The sequence below is a fragment of the Heterodontus francisci genome, chromosome 3 (assembly GCF_036365525.1).
Source record: "Heterodontus francisci isolate sHetFra1 chromosome 3, sHetFra1.hap1, whole genome shotgun sequence".
Taxonomy (NCBI): domain Eukaryota; kingdom Metazoa; phylum Chordata; class Chondrichthyes; order Heterodontiformes; family Heterodontidae; genus Heterodontus; species Heterodontus francisci.
In genome coordinates this window covers 109,937,861-109,961,102 of record NC_090373.1, presented here as the reverse complement: position 1 = coordinate 109,961,102, position 23,242 = coordinate 109,937,861, and the positions used below count along the sequence as shown (strand labels likewise).

Here is a 23,242-nt window from a genome sequence, read left to right as displayed (position 1 = left end):
GAGGAAAATTGAGAATTTCAAGATGAATTTCTCATTCATCCCAAATCTGGCTGGCCGCCCTGTGTGTCTCATTTACAATGAGAAATTTGTCAACAACAAGACATCAAATCTTGAGAGGCATTTCACTAAAAAGCACAGTGCCTTAGTCGAATATTATCCAGCTGGAGATACCCAAAAGAAAGTGATGGAGAAGCAAAAGAACAAGGCAAAGAAATCTAGGAACATGTTCACTAAGTGGGTGAAATCATCAGGTAGTTCAACTACTGCTAGTTTTGTGGCAGCTCAGGGACTGCGAAACAAGGACAGCCATTCACATCTGATAAATATCTAAAAGAGTGCTTTATCAAAGTCTCTTGAGTAGCTGTAAAGTGATTTTAAAAACAAAAACAAAATTATTCAAAATATTAAAGATATGCCTTTATCTGTGAAGACCATGTGGGACAGAAGTGAAATTGGCCACAGATATTACCAGCAAGCAGATTGAGGATATAAATTCAGCTCCATGCTTCTCTATTGCTTGTGATGAATTGTGTGGTGTTGATGATATTACACAGATTGCTCTCCTCTGCAGGTATGTGAATTTCAAGGGACCCCAAGAGGAGCTTGTTGACTTGGTGCTCCTTAAAAAACAAAAGAAGAAAATATTTTCTCAGCTACTGTTGACTGCCTAAAAACGAAAGGAATACGTACCAACAATATAATCTCAGCCGCTACTGATAGGGCATCAAGTATGAGAGGGAGAAACCAAGGGTTTTGTTGCTCTGTTGCAAAAATCGTTGGATCACAATCTGATATCAATTCATTGCAAAATTTATCAAGAAGCACTCTGCGCCCAAACGTTTCCTCCTGAGTTCACGGAAGTGATATTCCTGATTATAAAGATAGCTAACAAAATAATGGCGAAAGGATTAAACCACCAGCAGTTCGCTTAAAGAGGTCAATTGTCAATATGTAGATTTTCATCTCCACAACAAGGTATGTTGGCTTTCCAGGGGAGAGTTCTTGTGTGTTTTGGTGTTCATGCGAGAAAAGGCTTATGACTATGCAGAGCTAATAAATCCATACTGGCTGCTGAAATTTCACTTCACAGACATCACAGCCCATTTAAATGACCTCAACAGAAAACTGCAAGGAAAGGCAAACACGGCTCTCTCACTTTTGGAAGTACTTCCATTTGAGTGCAAGCTAGCACCGTCTGCGGGAGGCATCAAGACAGGCTTCTCTTGCTCATTTCCCATCAGCGAAACAATTTAAAGAACAGTTGAACGGTATACTTGACAAGGAAAACCTAAACGATGTGATTCTGAAAATGCATGAACTTTTGCTGTTTTCAGGAATTCAGAAAGGAAAGGACAATGTTATAATTTGTGTTCAAACCTCTTGAAGCAGACATCTCGCAGTCAACTTTTCAGCATTTTCAGGAGTTGGATCTTGAACTGGCAGGTTTACAGGGCAAGAATATCTGGGCCTCTAAATTCAGAAGCTTGGTAATTCAACTTGTTAATCCAGAAAGGGAGAAATCTACCCTGGCACTTCAACACAGATGGACTGAAATGCATGATCTTAAAAAACAAGACCAAATTGTGTTTGAAGCTTGGAATTCTTTGCCAGACACTTACTGTTGAAGTGATATGCATATGGCATACTGTCCATCTTCAGATCTACTTACCTGTGTGAGCAAGTACTTTCAAGTATGAATTTCATAAAAAGCAAGTTGAGAAGCCAATTCAATGACGAATGTTTATAGTCATGCTTGAAAATGAAAACAACATACTGTCCAGATATCAAACAACTCTCCAAAGAAATCCAGTAGCAGAAATCCTGTTAAAGTAAGTTATTTTTTATTTAAGAAAGGAGTCAATATTAATTAAATGGCTTGCTTCATTGTTTTAAATTTTATTAGCAATGTACTTGTGAAAAAGCATGATTCAATTAGCAACTTTTTGTAAAAAGCTTTAAAATGTTGTTGATAATCAAATGCCCTCTTTCATTGGTATTAATACATGTACATTTGTGAGCATCAATAAAAAGGTGTTACATAGAATTCCATAAATGTGCCTGTCTTATTTTTCATTATTATTGGTGTTTGAGTAAAAGCATTGTGACGCATGAGATATTACGTTTTCAAGTAAATTGAGAAAAATGGCTCTTTGTTATTAAGGTTGCAGACCCCTGATGTAAACCATTAACTGTTGCAGACACTGTAGGTGATTATGACTGGTAATGTGCTTGTATTTTATTATTTGGAGATGGCTCAGTTAGCTTTAGCTGCTGTTACATTACAGCCCGTTCATGGAAGCTAACTGAATGGTTCTCCAATATTCATCCGATCTTCCTATAAACCAACTGGACTTTGGGAGATCAGCATTTCACAGATACTCACATGACATTTGGACTAGCGACATATTGCTGCTGTGTTGATATCACAATGTCACGATGGGATAATATAAAACGATTGTGCTCCACACATCAAAATACTATCACCAAAACATATGGCTGCAGCACATTTACTATCCTCAATAAGTCTGGCAACAACCAGGAAGACCCAATGAAAAACAGGTCCTCCTTGCTGCAGGACGAACAAGTAAATGGCACAATAATTAATCTGCCAAATGTCAATTACTTGACCATGGCCTATCCCCCATATTTTAAGTTTTAAGTGCAGTGAATTTTGGCTAAGCTGTGTGTGTTTATGGGTTCTATTGTTTCAACTTTGAGACTCATCTAAAGACATCTTTTTGAGCCTGGATGAGCGGCAGAGATAGACGGATGATTTTTGATGCTGGCCAAAGATCATCACGTGGTAATACTGTAAAGAGCTTTCCCCCACCCCCTTCTCTCCACCACAGTTGGTTAGTGCACTGTCGGTGTAGAATTGAACCATATAGACACAGAAGGTTCTGATTCAATCACCCAACTGTGCTGGGTCAGTTGATTTCAGTTAGCCAAGTTAGGAGTTGTCTTTCCTATCTCTAATTTCTGATATAATCACGATGTTGTTCCCTCCCCATTCTCATTTGTAGAGCTGAAGGTTATGTTCATGATATAACAAATGGCTTAGATACCTTTCCCAATTCCTGGAAGATGGTGCCGTCTGATTTTGAGTCAATTCAGAAACATTTTCAACTGAAAGGCAGGACTTTGTATATTACCGCCACGTTTGTATTGTTGGTTACTGGATTTTGATGTTCTTGGTACAAATCACATAACACCGATGTAGACTTGATTGATAGAATAACCTGTTCCTGTGTTGTAATATTTCATTTTTTTTCCCCTTGAAATTTATCTTTTCTTCTCGACAGCGGTGTACATGTATAACATTGCTTCAGGCTGCAGAGGCATTCACAGTTGAACCCAACCCAGCCTTTATCCATAATCCACACAGATGCACTTTCCATAAGACATCATTGGATAGTTGCAGAAACCCTGGCGGATTTCCTCATCCTAGTCCAGAGTTGCAAAGGTCAATTACAGGACTCCAAATGCTGCCAAAGTGACCTCAGCTAATGAAAAATTAAATCTGGAACTTGCTGGTCTGTCTGTATGGCTGATGTGCTCTGGGCATCAAGGAAGATATGGTGACCCATATTGGAGGACAGTACAGGTAAGATCAAGCAAAGTATTGGACTTAACATAGACCTGGATCCTAGGCATTTCCACAAGGGTAAAGATCCCTCTAGCCTTGACTCTCAGATACCCTTTTCCTCCCTGAATAGTACGGAGATGCATTCCACTGCTGTGGAATCAGATAGAACTTGTCTCTCAGGAAGCACAGATTAAAATACTCTGCAAAAATTGCCCCACTCAAAGTCCTAAATGTTTTCAAATTAGATTAACAGAAACTCCTCGATCTGTTCACCTTATCTTAATGTCGGTATAGTTGATAACTGCAGCATGATAAATATTAAAGGCAAAGCCCATATTAGGTCTGCAAGCACATAGCTTGTTACCAAAACCTTGTAAAATAATATGGAGCTGCAAATATAAAAATAGACTGTTCCAAAAATGCAAATGATTAGACACTTTAGTAAAATATACTGAACTATAATTCCATTAAAGATACTTTCAGAGGAGAGTAAGAATTCATCAAAACAGTACTAAAAGTAAAAAACCCAATGGGGCAGTAGATATCGAGAGGCTGAAAATTTCCAGCTTTTCTGGCAGACTGCAGCAGAAACCCTGATGTAATCACCAGAAACTAGGCTAGAATCTGGATATGCTGTGCTCTGGCCTTGATTTTTTTTTGCTGGAACTTCTGCCCAACTCAAATTTGGCCATCATAGTGAGGAAAGGCTAGGACTCCCTACGTGACGAGTCCTGGGCCTTCTGTGAGACCTGGCTCATGGTTGACAAAGGTATGCCTGATCAGACGAGGCTTATCTTGTCAACAATTAGCAGTGGGGCCCACATGGGTGTCCAAGTTGGGATCGAGACTTGGATTCTTGCAAAAGAAATAATGCTGTCCCCTTACAAGGGAGTTGGTTGTGGTTTCACCGATTGGTTTAGAGGAGGGGTGGAGGATGCTTGTTCCCCCTCCACTGGATTTTTAGGAGCCTGGGTTCTGATGACATTTGAAAGTTATCTGTTAACTCATGAAGATGACAATATTTTCTGCTGAAAACCTGAACTTTCTATTGGTATGTTTTCGACTGCAAAGTTAAATTACATAGTAATGTACTGGACTGGAAAAGACCATACAGTCTAACTGGCTGGAACCAGTGTCTGAGAAATACCATATCCTATGATACTCGTCACATGCTCTATCAAATTTTCCACTCGGTGCTGTGTCTTGAAGTTGCTGATGGTCATCACCCACTGTCCATTCAATACCTTCCTTTTCTAAGTTTAAGGCTATGTCCTCTTGAGGTTGAATCTGTGTTAAACAATGCTTTTTTTGTCTGAAACCCTTCGGGATCTTGAATATTTCTATAAGATCACCTGAGCCTTCTCTTCTCCAGCATAAACATCCCTAGCTTCTACAGCTTTCTTCTTATAACTCCTATGTCTAATGGATTTAGTTTCTCTTCAATGCCATTAAGTATTTTTCATAATATGATGACCAGAATTGTACCCATAACTTCAAAGAGGGCTGGACTAATGTTTTGTGCAGACTCAAGATCACTTTTTAAGATTTATGCACTATTCCTTTGTCTTTACAGATGCTATTTGCTCTCTTTCAAATGCCACTTGCTACATTGATAACTTCAGTGATATATCCAATAGATCCTTCTGTTAGGTTCTGTAGAATAACAGCATTTAATTTTATTCCACTGTTAATTAACTTTTACTAATCTCATGACTTTAGAATCGTGTGCATTAAATGATAGATGTGATTTGTCAGCTCAACTCCTCAAATCTTTCTGTATTTGATCAGCATGTTCTTAATTTACCTGTAAACTTGGAATGTTTTGTCTCTACTCAGTCATTTAAAAAAAAACTGTAAATATCAATACCGCCAGCAGAGATATCGGAAGCATGTCAATAGCTACCTACATCCATGCTGATGCAGAATGGTGATAACAGTTCAGGGATTTTTGCTCCCCTTCAAATAGCACCATGGAATCTTTAACATCCAATTGAACAGGTAGATAGGACTACAGTTTAATGTTTCATTCATGGATGAGGCTCGATGTAAAACATGAGAGAATTAAATTAGATCTTCTGGTCTCTCTTTTATCATTCAATGCTTTTCCAAATTGAAATAAAACAACTTGAAGCCTACAACTGAAATACTAAATTAAATGTGGTGCTTCAAAGAGTTTAGAAAAACAAAGTGAGTGAGTGAAACATTCAGGTCAACTATCTGCAATCAAATGTTTACTTTTCTATCACTTATATACTAAATCCACGAGTTCAAATAAATCATTATGATGTCAGTACTGGCTGATATAGCCATTCCCATGACATGCACCAGATTGACTGAATTCTGTATTTGCAAAGATGATGACACCTTGTGGAAGAAAATAAATACTACACAAACTTGTAACATCAAAGCAACCTGAGGGTTCATTTATACTGCAGCTACCTGTCTGAGACTGGAAGCTGCAGTTTGGGTTTCTGTCAGCTTGAACCTGGTTTACTTTGCTTCGCTGCTGCTTGGTTGGAACTTTTAACTGTCTCGTTAGGAAAGAGTCCTGTGCATGTCTGGTTACAGGAATGTGCAGACCTGTCTTTCAAGAGTTAGAAATGCAAATGTATGGAAGACGCGAAGGAGAGAATCTCCACTGTGAAATTTGCAAACTGGGGTTTGACACCACACTGAATTTACTTTGTGTGGTATCAAATCAAAGTGGTGCAAGACCACCCTGTCCAAGAAGTCTCACTTCAATATGTTCCAGAGTCAGGTGGGCTGAACTCTGAATTTACATTACCAGTTTATTGTTGGTGTGCAGCATACTTATGTCAAACTGACTGTGTAAAGTAATTTGAAAGACATGAAAGATTAACTGGAAAAATGGCAAATATGCTCCCCTGAATTTCCCAGTCGTAAGCTGGTGCAATTGAAAAATAATGTACAAAGGTTATTAAGATGATGGAAGCCCATGTACTTAAGGCGAAAGTGGTGGTATGGATACAAAATTGGCTCAGTAACAGAAAGTAAAGAACAATGGTAGATGGATGTTTTTCAGACTGGGAACTGGCTTGCAGTGGTGTTCCACAACAGTTAGTGTTGGGTCCATTTACAAATTTTGTAAACGACCTAGACTCAGGTGAAGGAAGCAGCATTATAAAGTTTGCAGATTGTTATGACCAGCTGAGACAGGGGTCCAGGGGTTCCTTCTCAGCCTTTGCCTGGTTTAACCGTAACGGGGCTTAATTTTAAAAACACCGTGTTTTAGCTCCTCCTCATAAATCCTTGTTCACTTCTTTCCAAATGTAAGGAAAAGAAATCAGACAGGTTTTCTTAGATTTAAACAAGAAAGGTTGAAGTTTATTAATCTTAAACTCTAATTTGGTTAACGACTGCAAGTATGTGACGTGACCACGCCAGTATGCATATGCGATGAACACACACGCAAATAGAGACAGAAAAAATAGAAAGAATAAAGGCAAAATATTTGAGGCAATATCTGATAGTTATTTGGTCATTTGAGCTCAATGTGGAATCTTTGGTTGCCGCCAAGTCTTGATGTTCATTGAGGCCCAGTGCACGCTTTAACTTGTTTCGACGTAGGAGTCTTTTCTCTCGAGGTTGACATGTCTTCAGTGGGGCCAGAGGCTTGTGAGTAAGTGAGAGAGAGCCAGCCAGGAGAGAAGCTCTCTTGTTCCAGGTTCAGCAGCACTCTGTAGTCTGACCAAACTCTCCAGTCTCTAGTTCAAAAAAACTTGGACTAGCAGGTTAGTCAAGTGACCAACTGGTTTAACCACTTCTGCATTTGTGGATGTCAAAGCTCTCAGTGGGGGGTGTAGTGCTGTCTCTTACCCCGACAAGATGTGGATCACCATTGACCAGCCCAATCTCTGTTAATTGAATCAGTGAGCAATTCTTTTGTCTCTCCAAGCACTGTCTCTTAGTATGCAAATGTCTTCCAGCCAAGTGTCTGGTGATCTCTTTTCTTCACTCCAGCAACAGTTTAAAATTAATGTTCATATGATGAAATTAATATGCCTCATTCTTGGCAGGTGGGGATCTTCATGACACCTCCACATCCAGTGGAATGAAATGCAATTTTTTTGAAAAGAGCATTTAATTAAAAGGGACTAGAGAGAAGATAAGTACAGGAAAAACACACATGCATTGTTCTTATTTGTTCAGAAATCCTAACAGTTGTTATAGCCTGTCTTTTCTTGGTAGCAGTGCTGCTTTAAACTGCCCTTTGGCATCCCAATAAACATGTGGCTTTTGGGGAAGTTTATCAGTTTGCACATTTTCATGACTGCCGAGGGTGTCTTTGTTCTTGTTGAGGTCTGAAGGAGGGGGGTTAGATTTAATTAGCCCTAGGTTGGACTTCTGCTCAGGGGCAACAGCAGTGGGTTGTTCCACTCTGAACTCCCTTTCAGTGCTTTGATGAGTCATGCAAGGGCTTTTCACCTTAGGGGATGGCTGGTTCCCTTATTTCCTGACTGTGGGGAAGAATTCTTTGCTAATCTTCCCTTTGTCCTCTGGGACACTCCTGCTTGCAGGTTTTTCTACTGCACTCCCCTGTGGCACATCGACTAGGCGAGGCATCACCCCCACAGATTCTCTGTCCTCTTGAGGACATTCTTTGTCTCTGCAGGTTCCTGCAAATGCTTTTAGCTACTCTAGTGGGGTGTTTCCAGTATCTGTATTTACCTAGGAGGATGTGGGGACTAACATTTCAAATATTTTGGAGTTGGCTGACCGAACAATAGGTGGTTCCATTTGGGATTTCGTCCCAGACTTCCTTCAACCTGCCCTCTTGGTCACTTTTTCTGCTTTCTTTTCTAACCTTTTGCCAGCCTTGTGCCTGTCTGTCCCCTTTTGTTCTCAGCAGGGGATCCCTTACAGTTCATCAGCCCTCTGCTGGAGGATCCTCCTAACACTGATATAGGACTTAGGGGTGCAGGTTTCACTGTAGGTTGGGGTTTCCCCTCAACCTGGCACATGTGGCAACTCCTGCAGTACTCCACCACATCTTTGGCGTTTTGGCCAGTCAAACTGCTGTCTTATGCGGGCTTTGATTTTTTGTATACCGACATGTACAGCCACTGCAATCTCATGGGTCATTCTTAATATTTCTCTCCGGTACCTCTGCAGCACCACTAACTGGTGAACCACTGTCTATTCCTTGCTCTCACGTCTGTGAGGAGAACAACATTTCCTCATCAGTACCTCAGGGACTTCCTTTGCTTCAATTTCAGACTGGGAAGCCTGTGCTAACTCTCTCAATACTGGGTCAGCTTGCTGAGCCTCAGCTAGGGAAGATCCATTTAACTCATTCCCTGGGTCTTCTAACTTTCCAAAGAAAATCTCAGACAGACAGACCTCATGGTCATCTGCCTGCAGTGCCAATTCAGTCTCCTCTGGGGGAGCTGGTTTGATCATGGCCTGATTCATTACACATTCAGGGAAACTGCAGGGGACCGTTTCCTGCCACTGCCCTGTTTCTCTGACCTCCTGCAGTCTCTCGTTCTCTTCTGGGGAAGCTACCACCTTCGTCCCCGCCAGATCATTACCTAGGAGCAGGTCAACCCCGTCCACAGGCAAACTAGGGACAATCCCTATAGTCACCGGTCCCGAAACTAGCTCGCACTCCAAGTGCACTCAGTGTACAGGTAACAGGCATACACTGCCTCCAATACCATTCACCACATTTCTGGTGTTTACTGCACTCTCTGGGGGAAAGATCAGGCCTTTTCCCAGTAAAAGGGATCTAGTGGCTCCTGTGTCCCTGAGGATTACTATGGGCTTGCTTGTCCCACTCGAGGGGTATGGGGTTCCTCTCCCTTCAGACACAAAACCCTGATAACCTTCAGGAATCCTATTAAATTTTCCTTCACTTGCAGCGTACGCTTCCTGGGTCTCACTCTTACTGCAGTTAAAGGCACAGCTTGTTCTGCTGTGCTTTCCATCAGGGTCCCTTCTCCGTCACTGAGAGGGTGTGCCCTGATTAACCCGACAGATTTTACCTTTAGTTTCCAGCAGTCAGCCCTTAAATGCTCTGCTTTATTACAATGGAAGCACACAGGTCTCTGGGACTCACACCTACTTACAGTGCCTTCCTTTTTGGCTGGAGTAGGGCCCGCTGTGTCTCCTGTTTTTCTTTCCCTCCCAGGGCTGCTTGGGCTTCTATCACCTTCCCATGCTTTGTCCTTTTCAGATCTGAGGGGGTGACTAGGAAAGGTTTTCCCCTGGGAAACTGACTTATAAATGAGAGCAAACTCATCAGCCAGCACTGCTGCCTGCCTGGCTCTATGAACTGTTCCTCTACATGTATCTTTATGGAGAGTTGCAGAGAGTTTTTAAATTCCTCGAGCAAAATTACTTCTCTCAGTTTTTCATAGCTGAGCTGTACTTTAAGAGCCCTCAGCCACTGGTCAAAAGCCAGCTGCTTATTTCTGTCAAACTCCAGGTAAGTTTCATCAGCTTGCTTCTTGAGGGTTCTAAACTTTTGGCGACAGGCTTCTGGTACTAACTCATACGCCCCGAGGATCGCATTCTTTGTCAGTTCATAACTGGATGATCTCTCATCTGGCAACATGGAATAAACCTCATGGGCTGTTCCAGTTAGATTGCTTGTAGCAGGAGAGTCCAAGCCTTAGCTGGCCACTTTAACTGCCTTGACAGTTTCTCAAAAGACACAAAAAATGCTTCCATATCTCCATCATTGAATTTTGGGATCAGTTGGGAAAGTTTTAACAATTCTGTACCCAGCCCTAAATTACGCTCCTCCATATTGGCTCTGCTTTCACTGGGGTTACTCTGTCGCCCCCTAGTTAACTCAAGTCGCCTTAGATCTCGCTCTTCGCATTCCTTCTAGTACGATCTTTCTCTCTCTCCCTCTCTCTTTTTCTTCACGTTCCTTCTGGAAGACTCTTTCTCTCTCTTTCCCTGTCTTCTAATTCAAGTTTCCTCTGTTCCAATTGTAGCTGTGCTAGCAATACCCTGTTAGAGTCTACTTTTAACTCGGTTTCTGCTTCTTCAGATTCAAGGGAAAAATGGTTGGCCACTAGTCTCAGGAGTTCAGACTTCCTAGCCTTGCCATGTACAGTGATCCCACACTGCTCAGCTATTTTCCTCAACTCTTCTACAGACAGTGCTTTTAACTTATCCCAAGTTACTTCACCCTGGTTTGGGGAACTACTAGCTCTAGTTGCAGACATGTTAGCATTTTAGCACACACAACCACAAGAAAACCTGTATTGTAATCCTTTCTCTTCTTGATTGGGATGAATTTGGCTTGCCACTTCCGATTTCATTTGTCTGTGGGTCAAATCCAGGATGCTAGCCCCCAAATTTCTGTTACAACCAGCTGAGGAAAGGGTGTACGGGTTTCCTCTCAGCTTTTGCCTGGTCTAACCATAACAGGGTTGAATTTTAAAAACAGGGTGTTTCTAGCTCCCCCTCAGTGAATCCTTGTTCACTGCTTTCCAATTGTAAGGAAAAGAAATCAAGACAGGTTTTCTTAGATTTAAACAAGAAAGGTGGAAGTATATTAATCTTAATTTTGGTAATGGCTACGAATACGTGACACGACCACGCTAGTATGCACACGTGATAAACACACACGCAGATAGAGACAGAAAAAGTAGAAGGAATAAAGGGGAAAAGTTTGAAGCAATATCTGGTAGTTACTTACGGTCCTTTGAGTTCAATGTGGTCTTTTGTTGCCGCTAGGTCTTGCTGTTCGTTGGGGCATAGTGCACGCTTTAACTTGTTTCAACGTAGAAGTCTTTTCGCTTGAGGTTCACGTGTCTTCAGTGGGTCCAGAGGCTTGTGATAAAGCAAGAGAGCGCCTGCCAGGAGAGAAGCTCCCTTGTTCCAGTTTCAGTTGCACTCTGCAGTCTGACCAAACTCTCCTGTATCTAGTTCAAAAAAACTTGGACCAGCAGGTTAGTCATGTGGCCAGCTGGTTTAACCACTTCTGCGTTTGTGGATTCCAAATTAATATGCCTCATTCTTGATAGGTGGGGTCTTCACGACAAAATAATACGAAACTTGACAAAGCGGGGTTGTGGGATTAAGCACAATTGCTTGTTCAAAGAGCCAGTAAATACATGATAGACTGAATAGCCTCCCTCAGTTTTGTAAGTTTTTACACAGACAAGGATCCAAAGCAAATCCCCCATGGTGATGATCAGAGTCAGCAAGATAATATGCTCCTTTATTATGAAAGGTCTTGCATAGTAAAAGATCGAAAAAAATCAGAAAACATTTAGCAGAACGTGACAGAAAGGCAGAGTTTTTTTTGTAGTTTGTTTTCTATTTGTCTAGCCCCAAGCTTCCTGCTGCTACTTTCCTTGAATGCTCTCTCAGTGGGCCCAATTAATGTGACTGTTAACATTTAAACTTTGTTCAAGATGCCATTTAATATATTGATATATGTCATATGATGCAAAAACTTCCAGATTTCTGGGGCATGAATACGTTTTTGAGCAGACACCTAATCACAAATGAAAGGTTAAGCTTTTTCACCGGCAGATATACAATAACAGTTCTCAACTCTGTTGGGACTTTAAGGTAACTCATTGACAATTTTTATGCAAAGGTTTAAATTTTACACTGCTTTAAATGAAAGCAACATAGCAGGACTGTTTTAATATTTATTTTAAACTAAGCAAACACAATCTTGTAAATATTGTTTAAATTGCAAGTGGACAGTGGAGGATATTTATATGGTATTATGAACGTGGTGAATTTTTGCTTCCACTGATGCTGTTGAAAAACTCTGAAGAAATCTGCAGTAATACTGCTGGCTTTGCATTCAACTATGGCTGGCATTGCTTGCCTCAATTTTTGCCTTTTCTTTTGAAAAAAGTGTTTCATATTATTGTTCCTGTTCGAGATGCACTCTAATGCTTCGCAATAGTTCACAGAACCTTAATATTGGGAGGAAAGATCCAGTGACAGAGACCAAACTCTAGGAAAGAAGCAAAGCTTCATGCTAGTTTCATGAGGGATGGTAGGGCAGGAGGCTCAAAACTTATTGGATTGGGCAATTTTATGGCCTTGTTTTCTGTAAATTATTTCAATATTCCCTGTTACAACTTCTTTAACAGTGCATGTAGTTGGATAGCTGAAAACCAACATTGCATCTTAAATAAATCAGTTGTTTCAGTGATTTGACTTGTTTTGCAGCAGTTGTTGATCCTTGATTAGTAGCTTTCAAAAATATATCAGTTGTGTGGGTTGTTAATTCTTTTTCATTCATTCTCTGGATATGGGCATTGCTGGCATTTTTGCCCATCCCTAGTTGCCTTGAAAAGGGAGTGGAGGCTGCTTTTGAAACTGTGTGTAGTCATTTGAAACAATCGAGCAGCTTGCGATAAAGCATGGCTACCCGACCCGATGACGTGTCGGGTTCGGTTCGGTTCGGGTCTCTCTTCCGGGTTGGACGTGGACACAGTGCTGCCTTGCTCGGGGTGGGGCGGGGGGGGTGGGGGGGGGGGGGAGTGTGGAAGTGATTTTCAAAACTTGAACATTCAGCCGTGACGTCAAGGCGGGCAACATGCTGCCGGAATGGAGGATCACAATATTCGGACAAGATAGAGCACAATAACCTGTTTAATATAATCAATCTTATTACGGTATTCGGGTCAGGTTGGGTCGGGCACAGGAAATAATCAAAGGACTCGGGCCTGGATCAGATGAGGTCGGGTAGGGCGTGGTCTGGTCGGGCCCGGCCCGGGTTTCAATTTCATACCCAAGCAGGCCTTTAGCTTGCGAGGCCACTCCATATGGCAGTGAAGAGTCAACCACACTAGTGTGGGACTGATGTCACACATAGGCCAGGGTAGCTAAGAGTGGCAGGTTTCCTTCCCTAAAATACATCAGTTATTAGCTGTTTTTTATGACAATTGACAACTTCACGGTCACTTTTCTTTCCTGATACCACCTTTTATTAAAAAAAGTGAATTCAAATTCTCAAAACGCCACGGTGGAATTTGAACTCACTTTTTTCTGGATTGTTAGACCAGACCCCATTCTCCTGGACCCTGCAATTCATGATTGGTTGCTTTTTCTACTGGTGTAATAGCTCGTGAGCAGGCAAAGGGTATAGTTTTTGGTATACAAATACCAAGTGAGAGCAGGGTTCTTTATATTTGATGGATGTGTGTGTCCTGGGGTGTACTGCAGTTTGCATTTGCTCACTGTAGAGGTTTCGATGGAATTTTGGCTGTTTGCTGGGAAACCAGAGTTCTATTTTAGATTTTTATCCAGCAACTTCACTGGTAGGCACACAGTGAACAAGGCTAAGATTGGGCACCTTCCCAACTTGACTTAACACTTACTAACATTTATTATCTAAGGTCGTACATAAAGAATGGGTAGTTGCCGTTCTATGGGTCCACAGGATAATTACAGATAAATGTTTACCAATCTCACAAGTACCTCTTGAGGTACTTGCATAGTCGGGATGGGATTCAATAGCATCCTAGATGAATGACTACTGCAAGTTGAACTAAAACTGCCCAGAAAGTTACAATGATTAAATCCCACCTTTATGTCTGAACTTGATTTGAACCCATATACCAAAAGGTGAACAAGTGCAAACTTCATAGTCTCACTATTGTCTTATTTCCTCACTCTGGCCACTGTCTCAGGCTGAACCAGACTATTTGCAACCTGGGTGTGCTGACCCTGAGTTGGAGGTTCCAGCTCTATATTCTTTTCATCACAAAGACTGCTTATTGTCCAGGGATGGAGGATTTTAGTTACAAGATTACGTTGGAAAAGCTGGGTTTGTTCTTCTTAGAACAAAGGAGATTAAGGGGAGATTTAATAGAAGTGTACAAGATTATGACAGGATTAGGTAAATTAGACAAGGAAAAGTTGTTCCCATTAACAAATGGTACAAGCACTAGGGGACACAGATTGAAGGTTTTGGGCAAGAGATATGGGGGGGGAATATGTGGAAGCACTTTTTACGCAACAGGTGGTAATGACCTGGGACTCGCTGCCAACAGGGGTGGTGGAAGCGGAGACAATCACTGACTTCTAGAGGAAGCTGGATGGCCACTTGAGAGAAATAGACTTGCAGGGCTATGGGGATCGAGCCAGGGAGTGGGACTGATTGCATAGCTCCATGGAGAGCCTGCATGGACTTGATGGGCTGAATGGCCTCCTTCTGCGCTGTAAATGAATTTATGACTTCCATCTCCGTCATACTGCTTACATTCAACCCTCCTCAGTCTATCTGCTACCGAAACCCTCAACCATGTTTTTGTCATCTCCAGACTCAAGATATTCTCAATGTTTTTCTGGGCAGCCTCCTATCCTCCATAAGCTTCAATTCATCCAAAACTTTGCTGCCCACAGCCTATCTTGCATCAAGTTCCATTTGTCTGTCTTTGTTTCCTAAGTCAGCTCCCAATTCCCGAAGTGTCAAATTTAAAATCATTCTTGTATTTAAATCCCTCCAAGCCTTCATCTCTATCTCTATAACTTCCTCTTGCACTAAACTTTCATTTTCTCCTAAATGTTATACGCTCCTCTGATTCCAGCCTCTTTTGCATCTCCTCTTCCCTTTAACCCACCATTGGCAATCATGCCAGTCAACACCTAGGCACAATAATCAGGAATTTCCTTCCTAATCTCCTCTGCTTCTTTTCCCTGAATACTCTCATTAAAACCTACCTCTTTGGCCAAACTTTTGGTCATCCCTCTTAGTACCTCCTTTGGCATGGCACCCATTTATCTTCCCTTACAGCTCTGTGTAACACTGAGGGATGCTTTTCTATGTTAAAAGTTGCATATAAATGCAATTGTTGCTGTAATTATGCTCTAATACAGAGCATCACAACTCCCTCAATATTTCAATAACAGCAAAATACTGCCGATGCTGAATTCTGAAATGAGAACAGAAAGTGCTGGAAATACTCAGCAGGTCAGGCAGCATCTGTGTAGAGAGAAACAGAGTTAATGTTTCAGGTCTGTGACCGTTCATCAGACGTTAACTCTGTTTCTCTCTACACAGATGCTGCCAGATCTACTGAGTATTTCCAGCACTTTCTGTTCTCATTCCCTCAATATTTCTATATTTTAGAGTTTTAGCTACATTTCTTTACCAGTTTTATTATATCTCAATGCACAACCACAACACAAATGGCTTTTCTTCAATTTTATTTTTTATAGAATGTGTCCAGGAAGGAATGTACAAACAGTCATTGAGAATTGTGATCACGGCGTATGTATAAACTGATATCAAACATTCCCAAACCCAACACACACACAATGCCAACAACTGCCAACGAAATTCAACTGAGTTTCTAGTCAGACTCAAGATGATTTATGATCTTGGATCCCTGTCAACCAACCATTTTTTCACTGGTGAGATTTTATCTGCACAGCAAATGCAAGAAGAAAAAAGTAAACATTTTAAATATCCTGCCCAGAATGGCTGAAAATTGTACATTAATTAAAATACCAATTCTTTAGATAATGCATCTATCCCCATACATTTTATATTCATCACTTTAGAAAACGTACATAAAAATATTGTTTTATTTTTGTTGAAATAGACACAAACAATTTACAACATTGGAGACATATGTACTTAGTATAAAGGGAATGTTGCAATTTGCAGAAGAAATCCACAAAAAAATATATAAAGTATAGAAAATAAATCCTAAAATACAGAAGAATTGAAATTAATTCACGCATTGAATACCTGACTTATTTTAGAAGATCTATGTCAAGTGCAATATTTGTCTTGTGGGTCTATTCCATACCGTCAATTTGGAACTTCAATAATATATTACCGTCACGTCTTACAGCATTTTTGATTTCCTCATCTTCAGATCTCAAACAAATTGCAAGAAATAAAAATGTTGATGTTTCATCTATCTAGCGCAGATACCAGAGCCATATAAAATAGAAAAAAAGTAACATAGCACTTATGCTCAGCTCTCAATTTATAGTATTTAATGAAACCAGAATAGAAATGACCCCACACAGAAAGTCTCTTTTTTATATATAAATGTGTGGCTTAACAACAAACAAAAGGAGAAAAAAAGTTCCTTGTGAATAAATCTCTGGATATTCAATTAATTATGGCTTTTTTGCAACATGGCAAAAATTGCAGCTCAAAGCAGACATCTCCTCACAGAGGTGGTTAAGGTTGTTGCAGTCCATTTCCTGCAGCCTCTTACTACTTTATGGCAGCATGCATGTTGCATATTACAATTTATTTTGCTTTGTTTCACAGCACGCACATTTGGATTAAAATAATGAATATTTAGATGGATACTATTCAAAGGTCCAAAACATTTGTGCTACTTTACTCTGCTTGTTTCTCAACAGCTTGGCTATCTTTGTGAATGACTGGTAATGGATGAGCTTCACTGTTGAAGATCCAGTGGTCCAGTGGAAGGAGGTCATCATCAGAGAACAGCAAATAAAGATACCTGGAGGCAAGCAATAAAGGTTCATTGTAAAACAGATGAGAAAGGGAATATAACACAATGATTTTACTGAACATTTGGGATTTAGCACGTGAACAGTCAGACAGTTAATTGATGTGCAGCACTTACACAGGATTTTAATGTTAATGTGCAAAATTTTAGATTCCTCCAAAACTCAACACTTCTGTTCATGGACAGAAGTTATGAACACCTATATTGTTAAAGTCTAACATGAGTCTTGGCTTACCACTAATCTTCCAAATAAAAAATTTATAATGGCACGTTTTTGAATCAAACGGTCATAGTTCTACCTTTAGCAAATATTAATTGCCTTTGCATCAGTTTTAACTGATTCACATCAAAATGGCAGCTGTGCACAATCCTGTTGGAGATGACTTTGAGATACAAATCCTTTTTAGCAAAAGAAAACAAAAAGGATTCCCTTCTCAAGTAGCTAAGTTGGCACTTAACTGGCATAAGTAATGAATTTGTTTTATGCATCGGTGCAGGGTGCAAAACTTACACACTGTGGAAATATTGAAAAATGCAGGTAGACCTGTCTAAAACTAATATTTAGTTGAATCACTCGAAAAGTTAAAATGTACCCAACCCTATTATTTCTGAATTTATTTCTGAACTGCTTAAATCTCCTTTTGCCGAAAACTACTATAAACCGATAACAGATAATTAATTGTTTATTCCAATGTGCTTTAAAAATAGCATTCTGGTCTAATATGAAGTCCTTGCTTCATATAACTCTTTTGACCATGGAATTTTTGATTCTATCCACAAATGCCTTTGTATTTTTGCTTGAGCTTTAGTTACCATACTTCAAAAGTACTGCATTGGTGGTAAAGCACTTTGGGACAACCTGAGATTATGAAAGGTGCTATATAAATGCAATTCTTTCTTTCATGAGATCAAGAATTAAAGTAGCAATAAAGGAGGGGAAGTGCATTATTGTCCTTCTGTTCACAAATATTTCTGTTAAACTTTATTCAAACAAAATGAGAAAGGAAAGATACAAGAAATTAAGCAGGGCAAGCTCAATCTTCCACTAAGTAGAACAAATAGAGGCAGCCAAAAAAAAAAAATCTTTAAACACAGACACTCTAGCAAAAGAGCTCAGAATACATTCCTCAAACATCTGCTCCACCCTGGCTTTGAAATGTCCTACCTACGAGACAGTGCGACTGAGATTCTGATAGCTTGTCATACATTTAAGACCCAAGGACTGAAGGGAACTGTAAAAGAAAGCTGGTACAACCACTTAGTTTTTTTGGACCACTTCAGAATTAAATCCCCAAATTCAAAGATTTGAACTTAGACCTATCTAAGTACACAGTGTTCGATAATTCTTGATGGGAAAATTTGAAGAACTAACAAGTTATACCACATTGTCCACTGTCTTAAATAATGAAATTCAAATTGAAGTTCAAGAGAGTCTTATTTTTGTCTCGTAAATATTTTAATGAGGTCATACTATCACATGGCAACCGATTTGAGGCCATACTTAAAAATAGACCAGTAAATGTTCATGATACTGAAGATGCAATACAAGAATGGTAAAATTTTAAGCTTTACATTTTATCCTCCCATCTTTTAACATTTTGTTTGTTCAAATAAATCTGTATCTTGAGCTGTGTTACTATTTTTGATGTATCCTTTGGTCATTCATTTTGTGCTTATCATTTTCCGAATGCTATTCCTGTCCTCCACTTGTATGCCATTATAGTCAAATAAAAAAAATGGACAAAATTCAGTCTATTTTTGTTTCCTAATTATTACTCTCACTGCACATGTCACAGAACTTTATACAGCAGGAAGTTTCTAGGTCTTAGTTGGGATGGTACCATAGTTGGAGTCATAATCCTAAAGGCAGTGAAGTCGTTTGATTCACAAATGAGGACCAGATAGGGCATGCTGGTGGAATAGCCCAGCAACAATCATGTGCACAGTCAGCAGCTACTTGACTGAGATGCTGAAAGGTGAAATCGTGCCAATTGAAAAATAAACTAACAAGGAATTTACACCTACACAGGAACAGGAGTAGAGAGCATTTAGCTCTCTCGAGACCGTTCCACCATTCCATTAGATCATAACTGATTTGTACTTCAATTCCATTTACCCACCTTTTCTCTATAACCAGTGATATCCTTCCTTATCAACAAAAATCTATCCACTCCAGTCTTGAAAATTTCAACTGACACAGCATTCACAGCCTGTTAGGAAGTGAACTGCAGTGTTCCACTACCCTTTGTGTGAAAAACAGTTTCCTGATTTCACTCCTAAATGGTCTAGCTCTAATTTCAAGGTTATGCCCGCCTGTTCTGGGTCCTCCATCCTACTGAATCCTTTTAGCATTTTCAGCGCCTCGATTAGATCATCCATCCAGCTTCTAAACTCAAGGGAATACACGTCACTTTTTATGCAATCTGTCCTTAAAATTAACCCTTTAAGCCTGGTAGCAATCTGTTGAATCTGCACCGTACCTCCTCCAAGGCATCTTTCCTGAGGTTAAGTACCCAAAACTAAACAGTACTTTAGATGGGGTCTAACTAAGGCACTGCACAACTGAAGTATCACTTCCACAGTTTTGTATTCTAAACCACAAAATAAAGACCTGCATGTAATAAGTCTTTCTGATTACTTTGTGTACCTGTGCACTAGCTTTTAAAGATTTGTACACAAACACCCAAATCCTTTATCACCTCCACAGCTCCTTGTCTCTCACTATTAAGAACATATTAAGATCATCTTTCGCTATTCCAAAATTATTACCCTCACACTTCCTTACATTCAACTTCATCTGCCAGAGTTTTCCCATTTAGTCTGTCTCTGCAACTTTGCAATGTCTGCTCCGATCTACATAATTTACTGAACCCCCTCATTTAGTGTCATTTGCAAACTTGGATATACAACTCTCTCAATATATATTAATGACTTTGATGAAGAAATAATGAAAAGCTGAAGTCCATTTACAGATACCTGCGGAGTACCATTTGTCACATCCGGCCAGAGAATGTTCACTTTCCCCCACTGTCTCTTACCCACCATCCCGCAGCCAATCAACTATGTTACAAGGGTAAATACAATGCTGTGCACTGTCATTTTTGCTAATAATCTTTTGAACGGAACTGTATCAAATATAAGTCAATATAGACAACTTCCACAGACACCCCAAGTCCACCATGCTAGTGACCTTCTCAAAAAATTCAACTCGGCCAACTAGATTAGTCAAACATAACCTACTCTTCACAAATTAAGGGTGATTTTCTCTCTGATCAGCTCATAAGTGACCAAGTGCTCAGTTACTCTCAGCTCTGATGACAGATTCCAGTAACTTCTCCAAAACTGATCTTAAATTGTCAGGATTTTGGTTACCTGGTTTCTCCCTTCTTAAATAATGGTGTGATATTTGTAATTTTCCAATCCAAAGGCATATTTCCTAAACCTAAGTGTTATAACCAGCTGAGAAAGAGGTCTTGGTTTCCCTTTCAGCCTTCACCTGGTCTTACTGTAACAGGGTTTAATTTTAAATACACCGTGTCTTTAGCGCCCCCATAGTGAATCTTTGTTCACCGCTTTCCAATTATAAGGCAAATAAATCAGCACAAACAGGCTTTCTTAGGTTTAAAGAAAAAAAGTTAAAATTTATTAAACTCTTAATTTGGTTAACGCCTACGGATACATGCCGCGCCCCATGCTAGCATGCATGCACAATACACACATGCAAAAAGAGACAGAAAAGAGAAGAAAAATAAAGTGGAAAAGTTTGAGGCAACATCTGAAGATGTTGTTACACCTCTTGGAGCTCACAGTAGAGTCCTTGATTGTAGGTAGATCTTGCTTTTCGCTGGGGCCTAGTATTCTTCTTAAACCTTGTTCGCTGTAGGAGACTTATCTCTCTTAAGGTTCATGTGTCTTCAGTGGATTCAGAGGCTTGTGAAAAAGAGATAGGAGCAGACAGGAGAGAGATCTTCTCAGTCCAGGAGCAAACAGCTTTCTGCCCAAACTGTTTGTACAAATTCAAAAAACTCAGGTTGACCAGCATGTTAGTCATGTGACTAGCTGGTTTGACCATGTCAGTTTTTGTATTCGGCCATCTTAGCAGTCAACCTGGAATGTGAGCTCCCCCACCTTCAAAGACTGGTGATCTAAAGTCCATTGTGGGTTGAATGTCAGGGAATGGCTGCTTTGTCCTTCTGAACACTGTCTGCCAATATGCAAACGTCTCTTCCAGGAATGGCTAAACTGTTCAACAAGTCCTACCCTCAATCCAGTAACAGTTTAAAATCAATGTTCATGACAAAATTAATTTGCCTCATTCTTGGCAGGTAGGGGCCTAGCACGACACCTAGAAAGTTTAGGAAAATGACGACTAATGCATCTGCAATTTCCTTACTAATTATTTAAATACTCTGGGGGTTGAATCATCAGGTCCTGGAGATTTGTCTATGTTAAATCCCATTATTTTCTCCATTATCTTTTGTTTACTTATATTAAATCCACTATTTTGCTCCTCTTGTCTCAGTTTTAAGTTCCCTTGTATCTCTTCCTCCACTGTGAAAACAGGTACATAGTAATCACTTAACAAGCGTGCAATTCTTTTTTTTTTACTGTCCATCATAGTCTCGCTTGCATCTGTCTTTAGTAGGCCCATATCTAGCACTCTCTTTATCTTAGCATATTTATATATCTTTGCTCTTAGCTTCGATATTTCTTGCAAGTTTTATTTTTATATTTTCCTTTGATCCATTGTTTTTATAGCTTTCCCTGTCCACTGGATTTCCAATTTTCTTTGTATTTTTTAAAAATTCATTCATGGGATGTGGGCGTCGCAGGCCAGGCCAGCATTTATTGCCCATCCTTAATTGCCCTTGAACTGAGTGGCTTGCTAGGCCATTTCAAGTGCATGTAAGAGTCAACCACATTGCTGTGGATCTGGAGTCACATGTAGGCTTTGTATAGGCCTTTTCTTTTAGCTGGTTACTGTCTTTTAACTCATTTGCTGACCACAGTTGCTTAACTACATAACTACAGCTTTTGCCTTTTAGGAATATGTACTGTGTCATACAAAATACTCCCTGTATTGAAGGTTAACAGTTTAGCCCAATTTACTGTAGTTAATTAATTTCTAATCCTGTCAAAGTTGGCCTTACTTAAAATTTGAAACCTTGGTTTAAGAATCTCCCTTTTCCCTCTCAAACCTCATAACAAATTAATTCATAATATGGCCATGATTTGCAAGATATTCCCTTACCACCAGATTATTAAGTAATTCTGCTTTGATATTTATTGCTAAATAAAGTATGGCCTGTTCCCTTGTAGGTTCTAAAACATATTATTCTAGAAATTAACTACATTTACTACTTGAGGAGTTCTGCTTCTTCCGGCCTATGTAAAAACGAAAATCTCCCATGTTACATACATCCCTGATTTCCATACCTATATGTCTCCACTACATGACTATTAAGAGGTTTGCAGACCACTCATTTTAGCCTTGCATCCTGTGCTGAGTCTTAACCCTACCCATACTGTTTCCACTGTCTGATCACCCTTCGCTGAAAATAATGATTTGAGTTCACCAACTTCATTCTAGATTTCCTGTCATGCATATATAATTGTCGGATGACTAATCTAGATTCTATCATGTAACACTGAATTGCCATATCCTGGAAGAAAATAGATATTTAACCAACAGAAAATTTAGAAGCAGCAGCAATGATCTAAAAAAAAACTCTTCAAATAAATTTGCAAGAATACATTGGAAATCAATATTCAAGGAAAAATGAAAAGTGGAGAGAACACAGCTATTTAATTGCCGCTGTAAACTGAAAATCTTTCTTGTACATTTAGAAATCACATCAAAATCAATGGCCCAGATTTTGCGGTAGAAATAACGATGAGGCTATCAACACTTACTTTTTTTTTAATAGTGTTAATCGGATAGCAACCTGTGACGACCACAAATGCACAGTTAAATGCAGAAATCAGGAACTTGCTGTCCAAGTTGCCCTATTTCTCTATAAGCTTTGCTATGATAGTATTTTGATGTGAGACTCAGCATTGAAACACATGGAACAGAGAAAAGATGCTGCACTTACATGATTCCCACTAAATATGCCAGATAACGTTAGGACTTGCCCATTTCAGTATAAGTAAATTTTTTAATGACATGCGATGTCATAATTACTGACAAACACCCCCTCTGGCA

At 39.8% G+C, this 23,242-nt stretch overlaps 1 protein-coding gene across 1 annotated transcript in view; it reads right to left on the bottom strand.

The window, feature by feature from the left end:
* Positions 1-15,728: 15,728 nt before the first annotated feature.
* The window catches only part of man1a1 (mannosidase, alpha, class 1A, member 1), a 511,026-nt gene continuing 503,512 nt past the window's right edge, over positions 15,729-23,242 (bottom strand). Inside the window, exon 12 of the mRNA XM_068025440.1 lies at positions 15,729-17,028. Coding sequence (XP_067881541.1) covers positions 16,902-17,028 — 127 coding nt within the window. The 3' untranslated portion in view covers positions 15,729-16,901. The remainder of the gene's footprint in view (positions 17,029-23,242) is intronic.